At 49.3% G+C, this 23,364-nt stretch overlaps 1 protein-coding gene across 7 annotated transcripts in view; it reads left to right on the top strand.

Annotated features, from left to right (window-relative positions):
* The window catches only part of EP400 (E1A binding protein p400), an 81,414-nt gene extending 58,191 nt beyond the window's left edge, over positions 1–23,223 (top strand). For 2 of the 7 annotated variants that reach the window (XM_087913434.1, XM_087913432.1), the window contains 20 exons: positions 13–57; positions 675–828; positions 1,248–1,489; positions 3,275–3,448; positions 4,213–4,260; positions 6,462–6,598; positions 7,109–7,171; positions 7,510–7,566; positions 8,009–8,087; positions 8,928–9,161; positions 10,704–10,749; positions 10,882–10,979; positions 11,959–12,166; positions 14,034–14,215; positions 14,359–14,568; positions 15,881–16,070; positions 16,324–16,460; positions 17,818–17,964; positions 19,477–19,554; positions 20,531–23,223. In XM_087913434.1, coding sequence (XP_087769560.1) covers positions 13–57; positions 675–828; positions 1,248–1,489; positions 3,275–3,448; positions 4,213–4,260; positions 6,462–6,598; positions 7,109–7,171; positions 7,510–7,566; positions 8,009–8,087; positions 8,928–9,161; positions 10,704–10,749; positions 10,882–10,979; positions 11,959–12,166; positions 14,034–14,215; positions 14,359–14,568; positions 15,881–16,070; positions 16,324–16,460; positions 17,818–17,964; positions 19,477–19,554; positions 20,531–20,800 — 2,799 coding nt within the window. In that variant the 3' untranslated portion in view covers positions 20,801–23,223. Of the gene's footprint in view, positions 1–12; positions 58–674; positions 829–1,247; positions 1,490–3,274; positions 3,449–4,212; positions 4,261–4,761; positions 4,798–6,461; positions 6,599–7,108; positions 7,172–7,509; positions 7,567–8,008; positions 8,088–8,927; positions 9,162–10,703; positions 10,750–10,881; positions 10,980–11,958; positions 12,167–14,033; positions 14,216–14,358; positions 14,569–15,880; positions 16,071–16,323; positions 16,461–17,817; positions 17,965–19,476; positions 19,555–20,530 lie in introns of all 7 variants that reach the window. The other 5 variants (XM_087913436.1, XM_087913433.1, XM_087913435.1 and 2 more) reach the window with 4 other exon arrangements.
* Positions 23,224–23,364: the final 141 nt, after the last annotated feature.

Raw genomic sequence — 23,364 nt, 5'->3', positions numbered from 1 at the left:
CTGGTACTACAGGAGTATTTTTATGAAGGACCAGATGGACAAACTGAAATCATGCCAGTAAGTACTCCTCCTCCTCCTCCTCCTCCTCCTCCTCCTCCTCCTCCTCCTCCTCCTCCTCCTCCTCCCATTCTTCTCCTCCTCCCCCTTCCTCCCATTCTCCACCACCACCTCCAATTCTCTTTCTCCTGCTCCTTCCATCCTCCTCCCGTTCTCCTGTCCCTCCCATTCTCCTCCTCCTCTTCTCCCATTCTTCTTCTTCTCCCATTTTCTTCCTCCTTTCCTCCTCCCATTCTCCTCCTCCTCCTCCCCTTCTTCTCCCCTCTTCTCCCATCCTTCTCCCATTCTTCTACTCCTACCCCTTCTTCCCATTCTCCACCTTCTCTTCTCCTCCCATTCTTCTTCTCCCCCCATTTCCCTCCTTCTTTCCTCCTCCAATTCTCCCCTCCCCTCTTCCCATTCTCCCCCTCCTATTCTCTTCTTCTCCTCCTTCCAACCTACTCCCATCCCCCTCCCTCTCCCATTTTCCTCTCCCTCTAATTTTCTTCCTCCTTCCCTCCTCCCCCCCCTCATCTTCCTCCTGCTCCTCCGCAGTGGAACACACCGGTGCATATATATCTACCCCTACAGTTTAGGAAACGAGGGATGGGTAACTTTTCTCCTGGTGCTTTTTGCAGCTTTGGACTCCGCCCACCCCACCGCAGGATGACAACGACATTTACATTGACTCGGTCATGTGCCTGATGTACGAGCCGGTCCTCATCCCAGAGTCCAAGCTGCCTCCCGTGTACGTCCGGAAGGAGCGCAAGAGGCACAAGACCGATCCTTCCAGTAAGCTTTGCCTGGGATTTGAGACCCGTGTGCCTTCTGCCTTGTGCACTTGCCGCACCTCTTGTCACCTTCACCTTGAAGCTGATTCAACTCCATCCACGTCATCTTCCTGGCTTCAGGCTCGATGTGTTCAGGACAGACTGCATGCACTCTTGTTTGTCTCTTCTCACTCACACACACACACACAGAGAGAGAAGGAGAGAGAGAAAGAGAAAAAGAGACCGAGAGAGTGAGAGGGAGGCCAAGAGGAGGAGGGGGGGAGAGAGAGAGAGAGAGAAAAAGAGACCGAGAGAGTGAGAGGGAGGCCAAGAGAAGGAGGGGGGGAGAGAGAGAGAGGAAAGAAGGAAAGAAAGAAAAAGAAAGACAGGCAGACTCGCCCCTCTAGCTGTCCTGCTGACTGTGACCCCGCTCTCTCCCAGCCGCAGGAAGGAAGAAGAAGCAGCGTCACGGAGAAATCGTCGTTCCTCCTCGCTCCCTCTTTGACCGCGCCACTCCGGGAATGCTGAAAGTGCGCCGGGAAGGCAAGGAGCAAAAGAAGAACATCCTGCTCAAACAGCAGACCCCGTTTGCCAAGCCCTTGCCCACCCTTGCGAAGCCGGCGGCGGAATCCGGCCAGGACAACCCCGAGTGGCTGATCAGCGAAGACTGGGCGCTCCTCCAGGTGAGAGGCGGTCTACCCAACCAACCTGAAAGCGATCTCTGTAGCGGCCGCCCAGCGTGACCCAGACCGTGGCATTGAGCAGTCGGGCACTAGGGGTCCATCTCCATTCATCCCTTGTGGTTTTTAGGGATATCTCAGCCAAGGAACCTTCTTCTTTCTTCTCCAGAACTGTTTCCCCACCCCGCTTCCTACTTTCTTAACATAAATCCATAAGTCTTAACAATTGCGGTTCCTTCCTAGAAGAAAGGCGGCTTTTGGGGGGCTGCGAGGTATGAACGGGGTGGGGGAAAAATGTTCCAAGAATACAACACCAGAAGAGGTAATAAATTCTGCAGCCTAAAAGTGGCTGGCTGCTTTTTATTTCAAGAGCCGTGAAAGTGGCACAGTATTGCAGGCTAAAATTCTGCCCACTGCCAGCAGTTCGAATCCCACCAGGCGCAAGGTTGACTCAGCCTTCCCTCCTTCCGAGGTGGGTGAAATGAGGGTGCAGATTGTTGGGGGCAAGAGGCTGGCTCTGTAAACCGCTTAGAGAGGGCTGGAAAGCACTATGAAGCGGTATATAAGTCTAAGGGCTATTGCTATGGCTATTCTCAGTAGTCTTGTCTTCTGAAGTCTGCCCCAGTGTTGTGGAACGGAGATGCATCTAGTACAGTTTCGTGTCTTTCTCCCTTTCTCTTTGAGAGAGAGAGGGAGAGGGAGGGAGAGAGAGAGAGAAGGGAGAGAGAAAGTGCATCTGTTTTATGGGGTCTCTCAGTATCTTTAATTAGACATGTAGGTCTTTTTCTAGATATTAATGACAGTTTAGCGATACAAAGCCGTATCCCCACTTAATACTGGGACGATTATACTGATGAACTGTTACAGGAACTGGATATGTCTTAATCTAACGAAAAGGGATGTGGTGATTCAGTGGCTAAGACGCTAAGCTTGTCGATCAGAGAAAAAGATCGGCGGTTCGAATCCCTAGCGCCACGTAATGGAGTAAGCTCCCGTTATTTGTCCCAGCTTCTGCCAACCTAGCAGTTCGAAAGCATGTGAAAAAAATGCAAGTAGGAAAATAGGGACCGCTGCCGGCCACATGACCACGGAGACGTCTTCGGACAGCGCTGGCTCTTCAGCTTTGTAACGGAGATGAGCACCGCCCCCTAGAGCCGGAAACGACTAGCACGTAGGTGCGAGGGGAACCTTTACCTTTAACCTAACGAAGGAAACGACTTAGGGGTGATACGGCAGCTGTCTTCCAATATTTGAGGGGCTGCCCCAAAGAAGAGGGAATCAACCTCTTCTCCCAGGCACCAGAAGGCAGGACAGGAAGTAACAGATGGAACCTAATCAAAGAGAGACCCATCCTTGAGCTAAGGAGAAATTTCAGTAGTGAGGACAGTTAAATGGTGGATGGGTGCTCCAACGCTCGAGGGTTTTTAAGAAGAGCCTGGACAGCCATTGGTCTGGAATGGTAGAGAGTTTCCTGGCTGTGCAGGGGGTTGGACTAGAAGATCTCCAAGGTCCCTTCCTACTGCATGGCTCTGTTAATTCAGTGCAACGGCGTGCCTCCCAAAGTTGTGGGTGCTCCCTCATTGGGATATGGCGCAGGGTCTCCTCCCTTGAACAGGAAGACCTTCTTCAGAAGTTCTCCCTCCCTGGAGGTTTCGGAGGAGAAATGGAGCCGTGGTTTGTCTAGAATAGTGTAAGCAGCGGGTGGGACCGGAAGACACCCCAAGGTCCCTTCCGCTATTCTGTATCTTGACGCCTTCCCCTCCCTCGCTCTCCCCATCTTTACGCCAGGCTGTCAAGCAGCTGCTGGAACTGCCGCTCAACCTGGCCATCATGTCCCCCGCGCACACCCCCAACTGGGACCTGGTGAGCGACGTGGTGAACTCCTGCAGCCGCGTTTACCGCTCCCCCAAACAGTGCCGCAACCGCTACGAGAACGTCGTCATTCCCCGCGAAGAAGGGAAGGTGAGTGCCGGTCCAAAGCGGGTGCGGGTGGGGGTGGGCCCGCTTCTTCCTCCATGTCCGCGGCTGAAAGCAGGCGGGGGGGGGCTGTGAGCCAGCGGGGCCCCCAAGGCAAAAAAAAACCACACCCCGTTTGAAGCAGGTTCCCTCTTTGTGACCGTGTGTGCCTGTGTGTGTGTTGACGATGCTTTGGTGTGGCGCTTTATCCTCCTCCTCCTTCTCCTCCTCCTCTTTTTTTTTTTTTTATCCTTCCCCTTTCTTTTTAAATATTCTTATTATTTTGCTTGTTAAGCAACGGCCAAGTGTGCCCCACGACCGCCTCCCCGGCTTGCCCTCCTGAGCTAGGTTCAACCCCCAGGCCTCGAGGATGGACGGGCATGGAGACTCAGGAGTTTGTGCCAAGGCTTTCCAGCATGCTCCCCAAGTCCTTTTTTTTTTTTTTTTGTGGGGGGGGTCCCTTCAGGCCTGGCTTTCCCTCACCCCCCCCCCTCCCCTCCCCAGGCCTCGAGCCTGCCCACTGACTCCATGAGAAGAAGAAGCTCTCTTGATTATTGTCGATGGAGATCCTGGTCACGGTTGTCCCAAAGGTGCTTTGTTTTTTTACAAAAAGGCAACTGGACTTCCTTGTTTTTCCCCCCCTTTTCTTTTACTGTTATTATTATTATTATTACTATCCTCATTATTATTATTATTATTTATTTTTTTGTGACACTAACCGCCTTCCCAAACCCATCGCGGAAAGTCAAACTTTGCTTCTTATTTTACAGCTTATGTATGAAGCGAATCCTAAGAAGAAGACTAAAAGCATTTATAAGGTGTGCACTTACAAATTGTTGTTCCAATTGCAGACAGTTCCGATCTCTTTTAAGTGTCAAGCAGAGATGGCACCCAAGCGGAAGTAGGAACGGTCCACCTTCCCTCGCCCCCTTCCCCTCAACACCTCCTGATTCGGCCCTTTCGAAAACCTCCGCCATTTTGTTTTTTGCGTCCCGACGCAAGTAGATTTGTGGTTGTGGTCCCTTTTGTGTCTCCAGCATGCGGTTGAGCGATTTCCTCACCCGGTTTGAATTCTTATTTTTTTTTTTTTTTAAATTATTGTTCGAAAAAGAAAAAAAGAAAAATAGACTCCATCCACCTCCCCCAAAATGACACCTCATTCCTCACGGTTTACTCTGGTTCCCCCTCTCCCCTTTCTTTCTTTCTTTCTTTCTTTCTTTTTTTTAATTTTTGGGTTTGACTTAATAAAATTTTGGCTATTAGCTGGTTCTTTTTTTTTTTTTTTTTACTTTTCATTTTGAAATCTGATTGCTTTGCAGAGCTTTAATGAATTAATCCCTGCAACACCCCCTCAGGTAATGTATCACCTCCACCCCCCCACCTCCTTCAAATTGACCCCTGCAGAATTTGAGCAGTACAATATAGCTGTGTCGTTAGGAGAGGCAGTGGTCCTTCTGAGTGGTACTCTACAAATTGGGTTACACACACACCACAAACACAGATGTGCACACACTTCAAGGAGGGGGCAAAGCAGGGGTGGGTTTCTATCGGTTCTGTCCACCTCTGTTGAACCAGTAGCTCTGAAGAGCAGCAGACATGGAACCGGTTCTATGTCTGCTGGTGTTTGTGCCCACCTGCCCACCTGGGCTCCTACCTGATCTTTATTTCCTGATTTTTTATAACTTCAGCTGCCAAACGAGCCACAGCTGCAGTTAAAAAAAACAAGAAAAGAGGGCTGTTTCAAAGGCTGCTGCTTCTCGGCAGACAGCATGCTTATGACGTGCTAATGATGATTTATGACGATTTACAGGCATGAGGCTCACAGAGGGCACGGAAGCTCGTAAATCCCGAACCGGTAGTTAACCCTTTCGTATCCCACTCCTGGGGCAACGCTCTGGAGCCCTCTTTCTGACATCATGAATTCCCCCCACCCTGGGGGGGAAAAAGAAACCCCCAAACCTTTGTGAGGTTGCAAATGAACATGGTTTGCAACTCGATTAGGAGAAAGAGCTCTGTCTGTGTGTGTTTTGTCCATGCACAGATGCGTGGCCAAGTTCGTGCGTTACACTGAGCCTTCATTTGGTTGGCTTGGTTTGGACTTTACGGGTTGCACAGATCTGACCCTGTAGGTTTCTCGGTTGTGGCTTTTTGGCTTAGCCCGATGGCGTTAAACGGGGCATGGTGGCGGTGTTTTAAACTTGTGTTTAAAACAATCCGAGTTTTCCTGTGATGGGGGAAACCAGCCCGCCCTTATGGAATGGTCAAAGAGAGCTTGCTCCTGGGGCAACCCTGAAGGCTGTGTTGGAGCTTCTCACGAATGCTGGTGCTACAACCAGCTGTGCTTAGTTCTGAAAATCAGAAGAACAGAGGTCAGGCAACGGAGGGATCAGTCAAGAATTCATTCACCTCTTTCCATTCATTAGCCTAAGATGTGAGAAAACACAAAAGTTGGTTTCCTCTCTTCCCGGCCTTTGTATGACTTTAGTCTTGTCTGACTATCTAGACCATCTCCTCTGGCTGAGATGGAATCTGTAGCACAATGTTTCTCAACCTGCACAACTTTAATAGGCGTGGACTTCGACTCCCATAATTCCCCGGACAGCGTGAAACATTGGCTTAAAGCCTTGGTTAAACCCACTGAGTGCAGCAACCATAGCAGTCTCATCTAAATAAGTTGGATCTTGAGGAATTCTGGGAGTTGAAGTCCACCCTTCTGAAAGTTAGCCAGGTTGAGAAACATTGGCTTAAAGGCTTGGTTAAACCAACCCACTAAGGTCCAAAAACCATAGAGTTTTGTTAACTGGCCAGACCCTAGGGGATTCTGGGAGTTGAAGTCCACCTTTCTGAAAGTTGGCCAGGTTGAGAAACGTTGCTGTAATCAGTCATAATTGAAGAACGCCAGATTAGGGAAGATTGCTGCGTTGAAACTCCCACACGAGTCGGTGTGTAGACCCAACGCCTCCCTGTTTCTTTCCATGTTGCTCCATATACGAAGTTTGTCCCGTTTGCTCACGTTTAGACAAAGAACAGTCGCCCGCTTCGGACCAACCAGTTGTACGCCCAGGACGAAGGTGCGTCGCACACCCATCTCTACACAAACCATTTCGAGATCATGAAACTGATTGCTGGGAAGAGGAGTCCGCCCATCAAACCCCTGTAAGTTCATACAAGGACAGTTGGGAAGAAAACGAGTCCTTTCCGTACTTAATAGGCCTGAGTCCAATTGGCAGTCCCCAGACATGATATATCGCTAAAGGGGAGCCAGGTTTACTGGGAAGGTCTTAACTTGGAAGCCAGGAGACAGGGAGTTCTAGTCCTGCTTTTAAGGCATGAAAGTCAACTGGGTGATTTTGGGTCAAATACCAGGAAACTCTTGAGTCCTAGTCCCGCCTTAGGCTTAAAGCCAGCCTAAGTGACTTTTGGTAAATCACCGGAAGACAGTGAGTTATAGTTCTGCCATAGGCATGAAAGCAACTAGCTTACTTTCGGCCATTCACCAGGAGAGAGTGAATTCTAGTCCTGCTTCAGGCATAAAAGCCAGCCTGACTGACTTTAGGTAAATCACCAGAAGACGGTGAGTTATAGTTCTGCCTTAGGCATGAAAGCAACTAGCTTACTTTCGGCCACTCACCAGGAGAGAGTGAATTCTAGTCTTTCATGCTTTAGGCATGAAAACCAGCTGGGTGCATTTGGACCAGTCCCCCTCTCTCATCCAAGTCCACCTCACAGGTACGTTGTGGGGAAAAATAGGAGGAGGAAGCAGCGTGGGGTATGTTCGCCACTTTGTGTTACTTTTAAAGTAGTAAGGGCAAGATAAAAAAAAAATCTAATAAACTAAAAATACAGTTTCATGTTCACTTCAGAAAAGCATAAGGAACGTCTTACGAAGAAAAGGCGCGCCTGGATATAACCCTTCCGGTGTCAATTTGAGGCGCTGATTGGTGCACCTAAACCGATTCCTTCGTTTCAAATTGGGCTTCGCATCTAATTACATGCGGCGTTTTTTAAAATCTCCTGTGGCTTTCCAACAAATGCCTATCTTTTTTGTGTGTGTGGTTTTATTTCAGACTTGGCATGAATCCCTTCCAGAAAAACCCTAAACACACTTCAGTCCTTGCAGAAAGGTAAGAACGGGCAAGAGACGGTGGAAAAGACGCAGGGATATCACCAAATCTGTCAACTTTATGACCTGTGGACTTCAGCTCCCAGAATTTCTCAGCCACCCATGCAGAATTCTGGAAGTTGAAGTCCACAAGTCGAAAAGTTGACAAGTTTGGAGACCTCTGATCTAAAGTTCAGGGTATTCTCTCCAACACTTTGTTATATGAGTGATGTGTTACATGGGTTTGTCCATAATCCAGCACCGAAATCATCAGGGTTTAATTTAATTGCTTTGTGCCTGTTTTGGTTTTTTTCCTTTCAGAATATCTGACTTGGCTCACTTGTTCAATCAATCAATCATTCATTCGTTCATTTACTCATTCATCACATTTCTGTGCGTCCTATTTGACCTAAGTGGCTTTGTTTATTATCCTACCTATTCCCTATTTTTCCTCTTAATTTTAGTGGCATCAACTACGACAAGCCACTGCCTCCGATTCAAGTTGCATCTCTCCGAGCAGAGCGCATTGCAAAGGAAAAGAAGGTAGGTGGAAAGAGAAAGAGAGAGAGAGAGAGAGAGAGAGACTCCAGTCCCTCGCCCCCGTGAGGGCTGTGTGTGCGCACGCTGGCGGGTGGCGAGCCCAGTCCCCCTCTCTCCCATCCCAGCCAGGCCACCAAGCTGCAAAGATTGGGGACTGTTGCACTAGTAAATAAAAATACGAGCAAACCCCACTCCCTTGTAGCACTGTTGATGTTACCTAGTTGGGTCCTGAAACGTCTGCAAGAAAATTACCAAGCTCAAAGAGCACCAAGGACCCACACACACACAGTCCTCCTCATCCTCCTTCTCCTTCTCCTTCTCCTCCCCACCCAAACCCCACTCCTTTCTAACACTGTTGATGTTACCTAGTTGGGTCCTGAAACGCCTGCAAGAAAATTACCAAGCTCAAAGAGCACCGAGGACCACACACACACACACACAGCTCTCCCCCACACAGTCCTCCTCCTTCCCCTTCTCCTCCCCACCCAAACCCCACTCCTTTCTAACACTGTTGATGTTACCTAGTTGGGTCCTGAAACGTCTGCAAAGCTCAAAGAGCACCAAGGACCCCACAGTCCTCCTCCTCCTCCTCCACCTCCCCACAGACCCCACTCCCTTCTAACACTGATGATGTTACCTAGTTGGGTCATGAAATGCCCGTAAGAAAACTCCCGAGCTCAAGAGAGCACCAAGGACCCACATTAACTTGGTAAATGGAGGCCGGTCCCTCTCTCTCAGCCCAGGAGAAAAAGAAGCAAGATCAAACCCCTTGCCAAGCAAGAAAATGGCAAGGACCCCCAAGGGAGATCCTTGCCGCCAACTCTTTGGCTCTCTTCTTCCCAGGCTCTGGCAGAGCAGCAGCGGGTTCAGCAACAAGCCGCCCCACAACAACAGCAGCAGCAGCAGCAACAACAGCAGCAGCAACAACAACAACAACAGCAGGCCGGACAGCAAACCGCTCAGCCATTGGCGGGGCAGCAAGCACAGTCTCAGCCCCAGGTGCAAGGCCAGGGCATCCAGCAGCCCCAAGGTGGGCTGCAAACAGCCGCGACCACGGTGGCAAACACAGCTGTGTTGGTAAGACCCTCTGGCGGGCTTGCAAAAGAGGCCGGGAAAGGCTCGCTGTAGGTAACCCAGGGGGGCCACAAAAGCAACAACTGGATTTTTTATGCATGGCTTTGGGACGATTCCTTTCCCGCGGTTACCTCTCAGAGTTAGGAGGGGTCAAGATTCATGCTAAATAGTGTAGTGGTGAGGCGGTTCCCTAGAAACCAGGAGACTGGGAGTTCTAGTCCCCTTTAGGCATGAATGCTGTGTTCAGTGACATTGGGTCAGTCACCAGGAGACTGGGAATTCTAATCTCCCTTTAGGCATGAAAGCCAGCTGGGTGACTCTGTCATTCACCAGGTGACTGGGAGTTCTAGTCCCCCTTTAGGCATGAAAGCCAGCTCCCTAGAAACCAGGAGACTGGGAGTTCTAGTCCCCTTTAGGCATGAATGCTGTGTTCAGTGACATTGGGCCAGTCACCAGGAGACTGGGAATTCTAGTCTCCCTTTAGGCATGAAAGCCAGCTGGGTGACTCTGTCATTCACCAGGTGACTTGGAGTTCTAGTCCCCCTTTAGGCATGAAAGCCAGCTGGGTGACTCTGTGCCGATCACCAGGTGACTGGGAGTTCTAGTCTCCCTTTAGGCATGAAAGCTGTCTTCAGTGACATTGGGCCAATCACCAGGTGACTGGGAGTTCTAGTCCTCCTTTAGGCATGAAAGCCAGCTGGGGAACTCTGTGCCAATCACCAGGAGACTGGGAGTTCTAGTCTCCCTTTAGGCATGAAAGCTGTCTTCAGTGACATTGGGCCAATCACCAGGTGACTGGGAGTTCTAGTCCTCCTTTAGGCATGAAAGCCAGCTGGGTGACTCTGTGCCGATCACCAGGTGACTGGGAGTTCTAGTCTCCCTTTAGGCATGAAAGCCAGCTGGGTGACTTTGTGCCGATCACCAGGTGACTGGGAGTTCTAGTGCCCCTTTAGGCATGAGAGCCAGCTGGGTGACTCTGCCAATCACCAGGTGACTGTGAGTTCTAGTCTCCCTTTAGGCATGAAAGCTGTCTTCAGTGACATTGGGCCAATCACCAGGTGACTGGGAGTTCTAGTCTCCCTTTAGGCATGAAAGCCAGCTGGGTGACTGTGCCAATCACCAGGTGACTGGGAGTTCTAGTCCCACCTTAGCCGTGAAAGCTGGCTGGGTTGGGCCGGTCCCTCTGTCTCAGCCCAACACGCCTCACCCGGATTGTGGTGGTGGGGAAAAGACAAGGAGGAAGGAGTATTAGGTAGGTTCACTGTTCTGAGTTACTCAAAAGAAAGGCGGGATTTAATTTAAAAAGAAAAACCCCAATAAATAAATAATAAAGTCAGTCTCCACGAGCTGCTTTAAAGTCTGGGAGTGATGAACAGGGAGGACCTCCACCGCCCTTCTTAAAGCATCTCCTTCATGTCGCGAGCCTGACGGGGTTAATACTGACCCCCCCACACACACACCCCAATTGGGCCCATAAATGCTGAGAAACTTTGGGAGGGGTTCAGGAGGGCCCCTTGTGCCAACCTCTATGCCTTCTCTCTCCAGGCTGGCACCATGAAACCCACAGTGACCGGGACCAACATACAGACAGGTATGTCTGGCCAATCCTTGCCAAGGGGGGAAAGTAGCAGAGTAAATGTCCCTCCCCCCCTCCTGCCCCCCTCCTGCCTCCCCCCCATTTCTGCTCACCCTGCCTCCCGAGTGACCTCGCCTTTGCTTCCAGCCACCGTGAGCGTCAACACCCTAACTGGCGTCCCGGCGACGACGTTTCAGCCCATCAACAAGCGATTGGCTTCACCCATCGTACCCGGCACGCTGGCGGTGAGTGGCTGTTGCTCGGAGCGGAACATGTGTAGGCGGTGTGATTTTTGCCCCAAAAATAAATGGCCGCCTTCTATTAAAATGGAGAGGGCAGGCTTTGGAGAAGAATCGTGGAGGGATTGTGGTTTGTTGCAACAGGCAGTCCAGGTGTTCAGACTGGGTTTGGCATTTTTGTCCATCTATCGAGTCCTTCCCCAAGGACCTGGGATAGGCAGATGTGGATGTGTTAAAGGTCTTCTCAATGCCTTGGTCAATGCCTCGGTCAATGTCAATGCCTCCTCTTTCTTCTCTCCTTCCTTCCTACTTTCCTTCTTCTCCTCCTTCCTCCTTCTTTCCTTCTTTCTTTCTCCTCCCTTCTTCTCTCCTTCCTTCCTTCTCCTCCTCCTCCTTCCTTCTTTCCTTCCTTCCTTCTTTCCCTCTCCTCCTCCTTCTCTCCTTCCTTCCTTCTCCTCCTCCTCTCCTTTCTTCCTTCTTTCCTCCTCCTCCTCTTCATCGTTGTTGTTGATGATGATATTATTATTATTATTATTATTATTATTATTATTATTATTATTATTATTATTATTATTATTCACCACCACCACCACACTTCAACTATTACTTCAGTGATAATACAAACCTCTATTTAAGAAACTTGAAAAGCGGTTTGGCTGCATCGATCTAAAAACGTTTCCTATGAAATTATTATTCTGGACCGACATCCTGTCCTTCTGTTACAAACCACGATGCATCGTGGCTTCACAAAGAACAGTGCCGCCATGTCAGATGAAGGGACCAGATTGCTACCGATGTGGCTGAAGACCCTTGAGAGAGGCAGGGAAGATTCAGGGCCAAAATTAGCTCCGAATGCCGATATTTTTTTTTTAAGAATACTTTATTGGCAACCGGCCTCACAGCTCTCACAACTCAGTTTCTGGCGAGGTGAATTTTGGCCGCAGATCCGCCAAAATTCCTTCCCCTTTTCTCTGCTTCATTTTAGACCTCGGGAGCAGGAACCACCACCGCTCAGGTGGTCCATTCCCAGCAGAGAGCCACCGGCACCTCAGCCGCCTCCTCGGAACTGGTCACCCTCACGTCTACACCCGGAGTTCGAGCGGTCACTTCCGTGACGGCCTCAGCCGTGGTGACCACTAACCTGACTCCAGTCCAGACCCAGCCAAGGTCTTTGGTCACTCAGGTGACACCAGGTAAAAGCTGTGCCGGGGTAGAGGTGGGGGTGTGTGCATCCAGTGGTTGGATTCAGTTTTTTTTTACTACTGGTTCTGTGGGTGTGGCTTGGCTTGGTGGGCATGGCAGGGAAAGGATACTGGAAAATCCCTATTCCCTCCCCACCCCACTAACCTGCTTTCCAGCTCTGTTCTCCTGGGCAGAGCAACCAAAAGAGACCCAGCCGATCAGCTATGGCTGTGGCTTGGTGGGTGTAGTGTTCTGTGGGCATGGCTTGGTGGGCGTAGCAGGGGAAGGATACTGCAAAATCTCCTTCTCTCCCCACCCCACTAACCTGCTTTCCAGCTCCCTTCTCCTGTGCAGGGCAACCAAAGGAGACCCAGCCGATCAGCTGGGACTCAATGGGAGGCAGAGAAGAGATGGGGGCGGGGCCAGTCAGAGGCAGGATTGGCCGGTTCTCCGAACTACTCAAAATTTCCACTACTGGTTCTCCAGAACCGGTCAGAATCCCACCTCTGGGTGCATCTCGTTTTTCAACCCCAGCCACTTTTCAGAAGGGTGGACTTCCAACTCCCAGCATTCTCCAGACGGCCAGGGAATTCTGGGAGTTGAAGTCCACGAGTCCTGAAGTTGAAAGTGGCTGAGGCTGAGGAACGCTGGTTTTAGAGCAAGACACCAGAGGTTCTTCGCTTGATCGAACAGGGCTTGTCTTCACCTGTGTTAGAGCTCAACCTTCCTGTCCAAGGTGACTCGCAAAACACCCTTTTCTGCTGGCAGCTGGACTAAGGGAGGGGGGAGAGAGAGAGGATTGAAACGGGTGGGAAGCCGGAGGGAGAGCAGGAATCTTAAGCCTTCCAACCTCCAAGGTTACCAGCTGAAGACTTTTGACAGGAGGGGTCCTTGGTGCCCCTCTGAGCTTGCTGGTTTTTTTTCAGATGTTTCATGACCCAACTAGGTAACATCATCACTGTTAAGAGGGATGGGTTTTGTTGAGAGGAGGACAAGGACAAGGAGGAGAAAGACTGTAGGGTCCTTGGTGCTCTCTGAGCTTGGTGGTTTTCTTGCAGATGTTTCATCACCCAACTCGGGGACATCATCAGGAGGGAGGGGCGTGCGAAGTGGCAGAGAAAGGGGACCTGTAGGGTCCTTGGTGCTCTCTGACCTTCCTTCTTTTCTCACAGACGTTTCGTTACCCAAGCTAGGTGACGTCATCCATGCTAGCCAGCAGCGGACTCCTCCTCCCACGCTTTTACAGACACCCCTAAATACAAACTTGGCCTACCCCTTCCGTCCAGTCCATACCACTAGCACGGATGATGTTAGTTTGTGTAACGAAGCGTTGTGTAACGAAACGTTTAATATAATTATATCTGTGTGTGTGTGTGTGTGTGTGTATGTGTGTGTGTGTATACTAGCCATTTCTATAGTTTGCATGATGAAACGTTTAATAAATATATATGTATGTTTGTGTGTGTATGTATGTATATACTAGCCATTTCTACAGTTTGTATAATGAAATGTTTAATAAATGTGTGTGTGTGTGTGTCTGTATACTAGCCATTTCTAGTTTGCGCAATGAAACGTTTAATATATATGTGTGTGTGTGTATGTATGTATATAGTAGCCATTTCTATAGTTTGTATAATGAAACATTTAATAAATGTGTGTGTGTGTGTGTGTGTGTAGTAGCCATTCCTATAACCACAAACCTATCTAGTCAACAAAACCCTGAATCAAAGTTGCATTTCCTCCCCCGCCCTATAAAGTCCAAGAGTGGTTTCCAAACAAATCAAAATCGCTTGTGTTCTTTTCTTTAATCAGAGCCGTCAATTCAGCCATCTTATTTTCCCTTTCTTCATGATTCTTTTTTTTTTTTCCCCCTCCCAGCCGCTGCATCCAGCGTGCAGCTTTCCGGAAAGACCATCCCTCAAAATCACTTCCAGCTCCTACGCCAGCAGCAGCAGCAGCAGCAGCAACAGGCATCCGGACAGGTCCAAGTCCCCCAGATCCAAGGCCAAGGCCAGACCCCGTCACAACCCCAGATTAAGACCGTCGGCAAGATTTCCCAGGTGAGGAAGAGGAGGCGCTCTGCCTCCCGTGGTTGGGAAAGCTGGGCGATCCCACTGCCGCTTTTCCCAGGGGCGGCTTGGGGAAAACCGCGCAAGAAGTCGGGATTTAACGCTCTTGGGGGCCTCGGCTTCCACCCACCCAGGAGCAGCTCATCAAGTTCCAGAAGCAAAAAATGCAGGCCACGCAACAACAGGCCTCCCAGCCCCAGGGAGCCCCCTCCGGAACGCAGCAGCAGGCAGCCCAGGTCCAGGTGCAGCAGCCACAGACGCAGCAGCTCACGGCGGTGGCGGCCTCCAGGCCAGGCGCGGTCCTTGCCGGCACCACAGTCACCGGCCTCCAAGTGGCCCGGTTGGTGAGTGGCCACTCGACCTGCCCAAGGTGGCCCGGTGCTTTGCTAGGCCTTAGAGGGCAGGCCATATCTCCGTGATGGCAAACCTATGGCACATGGGGGTGGGCCCACGCGAGCCCCGGTCAAACTTACCCGCAGTGCGCATGTGCGCGCCTCCCAGCTGATTTTGGGCCCGTTTGAAGCCTTTTTCGCCCTCCCGGAGGCTCGAGGAAAGCCTCCGCAGCCTCAGAAGGCCGTTTTCGACCTCCCGGCATGGCCAACCGGGTGGGTGTGGCCAGCTTGACTGCCCCTCCCCAAACTGCTGGTATGTTTCCTCTTCACATTGGGTAGATCAGGCTGAAGCTGTGCAGGCTAGCACCATACATTTTCCAAGCCGGCCCTGCGGGCTGGATCCAACACACTGAATCTGGCTTGTGGGCCTTGGGTTTGACGCTTGTCAACTCATAAAAGAGTTCTGTGGTCTTTTTAGAGTTGCCAACACAAAGGAAAAGGGAGCAGTGCGGCAGCTTGCAAACCAAAACTGCATTCCATAAATGTTTTCAAAGATAGTAACTAGGTGACCGAAGTTTCTGCGGAGCAAAATTCTAACCGGAGAGCACGATTGATGGCTCTGAGCTATGGACGTGTCCCATTGGAGGATATGAATTACGATACACCCAGAGGGGTGGGGGGAAAACCAGGGTCAAGAGTGACAGTGACTTATGTGTCTCAGAGTTGGCTAGCTGTCAGGATTCCGGCAGTTACCCCCAATATAATACAAATACAGATCAGCCCCCAAACATATTGCAGGATGAAGGGTCTTTGGTAAAACCCTACAGTCGATTTGGTGAGGTAGGTTTCAGTCAGATTGTCAACCTGTGAACTCATTTCTATGGTCTTTTTAGAGTTGCCAACAAAAAGGGAGGGGGAAGCAGTGCGGCAGCTTGCAAACCGAAAGTGCATTCCATAAATAGTTTTTCAAAGATAGTAACGAGGTGACTGAAGTTTATGCCGTGCAAAATTCTAACTGGAGAGCACGATTGATGGCTCTGGGCTATGGAGGTGTCCCATTGGAGAATATGAATTACGATACATCCAGAGAGGTGGGGGGAAAACCAGGGTCCAGATAGTGAATGATGTGTCTCAGAGTCGGCTACACCCAGGCAGTGCTGGGCATGTTAACTCCCAATAAATCATTTTTTAAGTTTTGGAAGTCCAGCTAGAGACTCACTATTTAAATGCCGGAGCCCCGAGAACAGCCCTGGGCTAGAACAGCCCCCGTTTCCTGCTTCTTGCTCTACACCCGTACAATAATCCCGATTCCTTCCTGCTTTAGACGCGGGTGGCTGCTTCTCAGCTCCAAACCCAAAGCCAGATCCAAGGTCAGACGCCTCAAGCAGCCCAAGTGGCTTTGGCCAAGCCCCCCGTGATGTCCGTCCCGGTGGTATCCTCGGCAGGGGTGACCGCCCTCCCCGTTACAGTCTCCGGGATTAGCGTGGCGATTGGGCAGCCTCAGAAAGCAGCAGGTAATTTTGAGTCGGAAAGGGTTTGGGGGTGGCACCAAGGGGGCTGGGGTTCCTTTAGTTTAGTTGGAAAACCTCACCCCCCACCCCAAATCGTTGGTTCATCCAAGTTCTACAGCCATCCAGTCAATGAATCTGGGTGGCTTGCAATGGAGACATACATACATACATACATACATACATACATACAATGGACCCTGTAAAAAAAAAGGGGGGGGGCGCTTATAGTGATGTCTCTTCTTTGCCTCCTGCGCAGGAGGGCAGGCAGTGATGGCTCAGCCGCTCCACGTCCAGCAGTTTTTGAAGGTGAAACAAGCTCAGCACCACCAGGCGGCCCAGCAGAAGGTCATCCAACCACAGGTGGCCCAAGGACAGGCAGGTGTTCAGCAGAAGGTCAGTCTCCCTCCTCCTCCAACCCCACTTCCCTTCTAGCACTGATGATGTTACCTAGTGGGGCCATGAAACGTCTGCCAGAAAAGAAGCAAGCACAGAGAGCACCAAGGACTCCACAGTTGTCATTGTCATTCTCCTGTTCCTCCTTCTCTTTCTCCTCCTCCCCTCCACAAACCCTTCTCCTCCCTCCTCCTCCTCCTCTCCACAAACCCCATTCCTTCTCTTCCTTTCTGCCAACTCCATTCTTCCTCCTCCATCCTCCATCTCTTCCTTTCTGCAAACCATTCCTCCTCCTCCTCCTGTCCACAAGCCCCTTCCTTCCTTCCTTCCTTCCTTCCTTCCTTCCTTCCTTCCTTCCTTCCTTCCTTCCTTCCTTCCTTCCTTCCTTCCTCTCTCCCTTCATCTTTCCTTTCATTTTATTTCCTCCTTTCCTTTCCCTTCTCCTCCCTCCCTCCCTCCCTCCTTTCATCTCCTTCCTTCCTTCCTTCCTTCCTTCCTTCCTTCCTTCCTTCCTTCCTTCCTCCTCCTCCTCCTCCTCCTCCTCCTCCTCCTCCTCCTCCTCCTCCTCCTCCTCCTCTATATATATATATATATATAAAGGTTCTTTTAGATTTAATCATCACAAGCCCCATTCCGTGGAGACCCAACATTGCTGTCACTAGGGGAAGATGGCCAAATTGGAAGGTCCTTTCTGGGCCACAATGGAGCCAGAGCTGTTCGCCTGTCTCAGAAGGGGAGTGGCAAATTCATCCTGCTCATTAACTTTGGATGATTCGCCTTTCGGCCAAGGAACACAGATAAGCGCCTGCTTTCTCCCATCTCCCCATCCTACCTGGAAAGGCAGATGAGTTGGCCTTCCTAGCCAGTTGGGGCCTCGTTGGCGGCTCCTTCCAGGTGTAGTCTACCTGACTGACACCAGTCATTACCCTCCCATCCAGGATGGTCACCAGTGTCAGGATTCCGGCAGTTACCCCCCTTTAAATCATGAGTCTCGAGCCAAACTTCCAAAACTTAAAAAGGATTTGTTGGGAGTTAACATGTCCGCCACTGCCTGGGTGCAGCCAACTCGGAGACACATCATTCATTGTCACCCTTGACCCTGGTTTTCCCCCACCTCTCTGGGCGTATCGTAATTCATATTCTCCAATGGGACACATCCATAGCCAAGAGTCAACAATCATACTCTCCAATTAGATATTTGCACAGCAGACACTTCAGTCACCTAGTTACTATCTCTGAAAACATTTATGGAATGCAAGGTGCTGCACTGCCCACCCTGCCTTCTCCCCCTTTCTGTTGGCAACTCTAAAAAGACCAGAGAAATATGTTATGAGTTGATAACCAGGTCCATTCCCAGCAGGTCACTATCCAGAGCCAGCAACCAGCATCTCAGCAGCAGAAAGTCTACACCACCCAGCAGGCCATCAAAGCCCAATTCCTACCAACGCCGATTTCTCAGCCCCAGAAGACAGGCGGGGCACAGCAGGTCCAGACCCAAATACAGGTAAGGAGGCGCCCCAGTTTCCTTTCATTCCTTTGTGGGGAGAGAGGGAGGAGGAAACCTTTCGGTTGGGCTCTTCGCTGCTTTCTCCACATTTCCATCCTCCTTCCCAGGTGCGTGCAGGTAGCCTTTTGACTTAAGGACCGCAATTTAGCTCGCCATTGTGGTTGTTAAGTTGTGAGGGTGGCCAAGCAGAGGTCATTGTGTGTGTCTGCCCAATTTTTTGTAGCATTTGTAAAGTGAACATTGACTGAGGTCATTTTCTGAACCCATTATTTGGTACGTTTATTTTTTTTTTAAATGATTTATTTATATACCTGTATTTTCCTTAACATTCATTAATACATTATAAACAGTGTATTGTCTGAATGTATTTGCTTTACAAATTAGTATATTCACGCATCATTACAAAATCTCCAGAACCATAAAGCTTACAAACTTGAAATTTGGCCTGTATGTTCCTCTTGGCTTCTAGGTGCTCGCTAAGAAAGGATTTTTTTTTAAATGGCCATCAGAGCATGAGTATTTCCTATATTATTATTATTATTAACACACTCTGATGCTAAGGAGTTCTACTTCCCCTCCCCACCTGAAAAGAAATCTGTTCCAAATGCAAAACACAAGCAGAGGAGAGGAGGAGTCTCAGTTTCAGAGCGCCAATCAGCTTTAGTACAGAACAGTTGAGCTAAGCCACGCCCAGGCTCCTTGCTGTTTCCTTGCTCACAAAGCAAATACTGTTTCAGTTTCCAAACAGCCCTCATCTCACTGACAGGACGCTAGCCAGATGAATACTGATGGATGCTGGTAGACAGAGGCAGAATTTTTTCCCCCTTATTTTCCTCCCCAAAAACTAAGCCCGACCACATAGTGTCCTAGCCAAGCACAGGTATCGAGCTAGTAATATAATATATTAAACATAAACCATACATAATAGTATTTCTCCAATTTTTAATTTCTACTTCTGTCATCCAACCATTGATAGAATAAATCCCATGCTTGGAAGTATTCTGTACCTTCTTTATCTTTTATCCTCAGTGTCAGCCTATCCATTTCAGCACAATCAAGCATGTTTTTAATTACATAGAATTGCAATTTTTAAAAAAAGCCACTTTAAAAACAAAACAAAACTGGAAACCAGAATCCAATACTGATTACAAAAAAAAAATTGAGGTCACGTGATTGCAAACAGCTGTAAAGACAGGCCAGTTGTACCTGGCTGTGTTTGGGGAGAGAGTGGCCGTCGGAACTTCAGCTCTGGATTGTAAGTCCCCTTTTTCGGGGTCCACTGTAACTTTGAACGGTCACGAAACAACAAGTTGTAAGTCGAGGATTACCTGTTAAGAACCCACAGGCCATTTTATGTGTGCACATAAAACTCATGGAAGGTCTCTGGTCCTTGACTGTAATAAACATTGGCTTGGCTTGGCTTGAGTTGACGGAAGACCAATCAACCTGCTGCATGTTGTTGAATGGCGCACCCACCAACCTATCTGTCCTAATATCTTGTTCTTAAAGGTTGCCAAGATCCCACAGGTGGTCTCCCAACAAGCAGCGGTGGCTAACATCCAGCAGGTGGTTTCGGTTTCCCAACAGGTAAGGTTTCCTAGAACCCGTTGCCTCTTCTAGGTGTGCCCAGGAAGGAAGGAAGGAAGGAAGGAAGGAAGGAAGGAACAATAGCAATACACTTAAGACTTATCTACCGCTTCACAGTGCTATACAGCCCTCTCTAAGCGGTTTACAGAGCCAGCCTCTTGCCCTCAACAAACTGGCATCTCATTTTACTGACCTCCGAAGGATAGAAGGCTGAGTGTTCAACCTTGAGCTGGTCAGAATTGAACCCCTTGCTATGGGTAGAGTTAACCTGCAATACTGCATTTCAACCACTGGGAGGGAAGGAAGGAAGCAAGGGCAATAGTACTTAGACTTATATATTACTCCATAGTGCTTTCACAGCCCTCCCTAAGCAGTTTACAGAGTCGGCCCATTTCCCCCGACAATCTGGGTCCTCATTTTACCCACCTCAGAAGGATGGAAGGCTGAGTCGACCTTGAGCCTGGTGGGATTCCATCTGCCAAATTGCAGGCAGCCGGCAGTTAGCAGAAGTAGCCTGCAGAACTGCACTCTAACCACAGTGCACCGTGCATGGAGGGATGGATGAAAGGAAGGAAGAGAGGAAGAAAGCAAGAGCCCTTAGACTTATATACAGCTTTATAGTGCTTTACAGCCCTCTTTAAGTGGTTTATAGAGTCAGCCTCTTGCCCCCAACAACCTGGCTCCTCATTTGACCCACCTCGGAAGGACGAAAGGCTGAGTCAGCCTATCAGGTCTGCTGCTTAAGGAGGGGTTGGACTAGAAGACCCCAAGGTCCTTTCCAACTCTGTCATTCATGTATAAAAGCCAAGCATGATTCCTCCAGGACGCACAACTTCACGCCACACCGGCATTCCTGCAGCCGACCCCCCCCCCCCAAAAGTATCTATTGAGCTTAGCTCGCAGGGAAAAGGAACCTCCACCTGTACCCACCTGCCTCACTTCTCACTCCTCTTTGCTCTCCCCCCTCCTCCACCAGGTTCAAGCTCAGCCCCAAACGGTCACCTTGTCCCAGACCACCGCGGGGCAACACCAAGTCCAGGTCATTCCAGCCACCACCGCCACAGCTCAGGTCGTCCCCCAGAAACTGATCCAACAGCAAGTGGTGACCACCGCCTCCCCCCAGATCCAAGCCTCGGTCGTGCCGAACCCTGGCCAGGCGCCCGCCCCGCCCGACGGGCAGAGCCAGCCAACGAAAGTGCAGATGAGAGCGCCCGTCCGGCTAAAGGCTCCAAACAAGCCCAGCTGAGTAGTCTGCCATTTGTTGGCAGCAAGACAAGGAGAGACAGAGAGAGAGACAGAGAGGGCTCTCTGGGTGGTCTCCAGTCCGGCGAGATCGGAAGTTAGGCTTCTCTCTCCGACGAAACTTCCCCTCGCCTGCGTCAGAAAGGGACGTTCCTACCCTTACTCTCCTCCAGACTCCTCTGCTTCGCGGAGAGATCCGTGGCTTTTGAAGCCGAAGCCCAAGGAAATGCCGTTCTGCCTAAGGTCCTCCTTTAGGCCCGACCGCTCGCCGACGCTCGCTGGCCTTTTGGTGGAAACACCGCCGCCACCACCACCACCCCCTCCACACAATCGCTTCTCCTGTATGGTAGCAACGCCGGTCGTTTTATCGTCGCCCCTGTCCGGAAGGGGGAAATCTTGAGAGCTTTGTGGGGTGCAAAGCCGGACACTTGTGCTTCTCCGAGGGGTGGGGGGGACGGGGTGGGGGGAGGACGGAAAGGTTTAGCCCAAAGCACTCCCTGTTCCGTTGAAGCCGAGAAATGTGAAGATTTGTAAGTATCTGTAATTATACACCGTATTTCAGTTGCCGTTTTTGGGGGCGGGGGGTTGTTTGAGCCTTTTTTAAACAAACAAACATTAACTTGTGGCACGTTGGTTTGTGGGGGGTGGGCAGGCGTTTTGCTGTTTTGCTTAATCGGTCTTTGTGTTTGTTGCGTGTGTGTGCGTGCGCTTTTTTTTTTTTTCCGTTTTGTACAGAGAAAACTCTTCGTTTTAAGCTTCCCTTTTTTCGCGGTTTCAGATATTAAGTGCTTAGACACGTGTTTGGTTGGTTGGGCTTCTTCTTTTTTTAAGGTATTAATATTATGTGACAGTAACTGTTTCATCATCACCACCCACCGTTCTCGGCCCCCTTTTTCATGAGTGGGGGGCGGGGGAAAAAAAACCCCAACTATATGTTTCTTCGCTTGTCCAATGTTTTGTTCTTGGGTTGTTGGTTCTTTGGTGGGGCTTCCAGGCTGAAGGAAATTTAACTTACGGGTTTCCAGCGTTGGTTTTGGCCCTTTCGTTTTTGCGGTCTTGTTTTTAAAAGTTTATATTTACGTTTCACAGGGATAGAAGAGAGAGAGAGAGAGACGTTCAGGCAAATTATAATTTTTTTCTTTATTTGTTAAAAGAGAATATCCACACCACAATTTTAGACAGAGGTATTTTTCAGACCTTCAGTTGTTAGAAACAGTCCTTCTTCTTCTTCTTCTTCTTCTTCTTCTTCCTCTTCTTCTTCTTCTTCTTCTTCTTCTTCTTCTTCTTCTTCTTCTTCTTCTTCTTCTTCTTCTTCTTCTTCTTCTTCTTCTTCTTCTTCTTCTTCCTCCTCCTCCTCCTCCTCTTTCTTCTCCTCCTCCTCCTTCTTCTTCTTCTCCTCCTCCTCCTCCTCCCTCCTTCATCCCCCCCCCCCAATACTAACTTATATAGTGGCACTCATGCCAAACTTCTAACAGTACACATTTCTCTCCTACCTCCAAATGTTACCAAATTGAGATCAGCTACTGGCCACATAACTTCGGCATCTCCGCTCTTTGGAATAGGCACAATTTCTTACTCTTTATTGTTGCTTTTCTTTCCTTTCTTTCTTTCTTTTTCTTTTTTTGCTCTTCTAACACCATATCCTTTCTATTTTGGAGCCTCGGGTTTTTTTTTTTACAAAAAAGGTATGCTTTTTAAAAGTAAAAACAAAAACAAAACTTTCTACGTGAAGGTAGACCATGTTGAAATTCTTTTACCCCAAAACCTATTTCATACCATGGACTTGTATTTTATCAATTAGTCTCTGAGAAGGAGCCGTTGAGGAGTGATATAATTCATTTGAAAAAGCAAGATATCGTGGAGGGAGCTGTTCTGGGACTTTGGCAAATTAGGACCCTCACCTTAAAAGAATCTTGTCGCTCTCCTTCCCACCTTCCATGCAAATCTACCAGTCAAACTAATTTTGTTCCCAAACATGCTAAAATCTTAACGTGTGCACAAGGTTGCAGGCTATCAATCCCTGTTCCTGAAATCTCAACAACGATAAGCGGGTTGGACTTCAACTCCCAGAATTCCCCAGCCAGCTTAAAAGTTACGGAGGTTAAAGGAACATGGCTGAAAACGAACTCTGTATGCATAAAAGGAACGTCGCCAATTTCAATTTCACGGTGCTGGTTTGAGTATGTCTGATTTCGACGGAAAAAACGTGTGTGATTTCCGTGTCTGATTTTCACGGGGAAATGCCAATTTGGTGGTTCTACATTTCTGACTTGCCCGTTCCTTAACTTTCTTCCCTTGGTAAACTGACTTGTAAATACCTTTGTGAAGATAAAAAATAATTTGTACTTGACTGTAGGATTGGAAGGATTTGTGTTGTACCTTACCTGAAAGTGTATTAAAGTGTACATTTTTATAACATTCTTGTAACGGTGCGTACCAAAAGTGTGTTTTGTCTCACCTGGGCCTCCCTCACTCTGACATTTAGGGGGAGATGGAGGCGAATATCTTGAAAGTCTTTTTAATAAATCAGCCATGCCGGTCAAAATAGGTCTGTTCTTGCCACCTTAT

The sequence above is a fragment of the Pseudonaja textilis genome, chromosome 15 (genome assembly GCF_049901715.1).
Source record: "Pseudonaja textilis isolate UNSWEBS1 chromosome 15, rPseTex1.2, whole genome shotgun sequence".
Lineage (NCBI taxonomy): Eukaryota > Metazoa > Chordata > Lepidosauria > Squamata > Elapidae > Pseudonaja > Pseudonaja textilis.
This window is presented reverse-complemented; position numbering and strand designations above follow the sequence as displayed.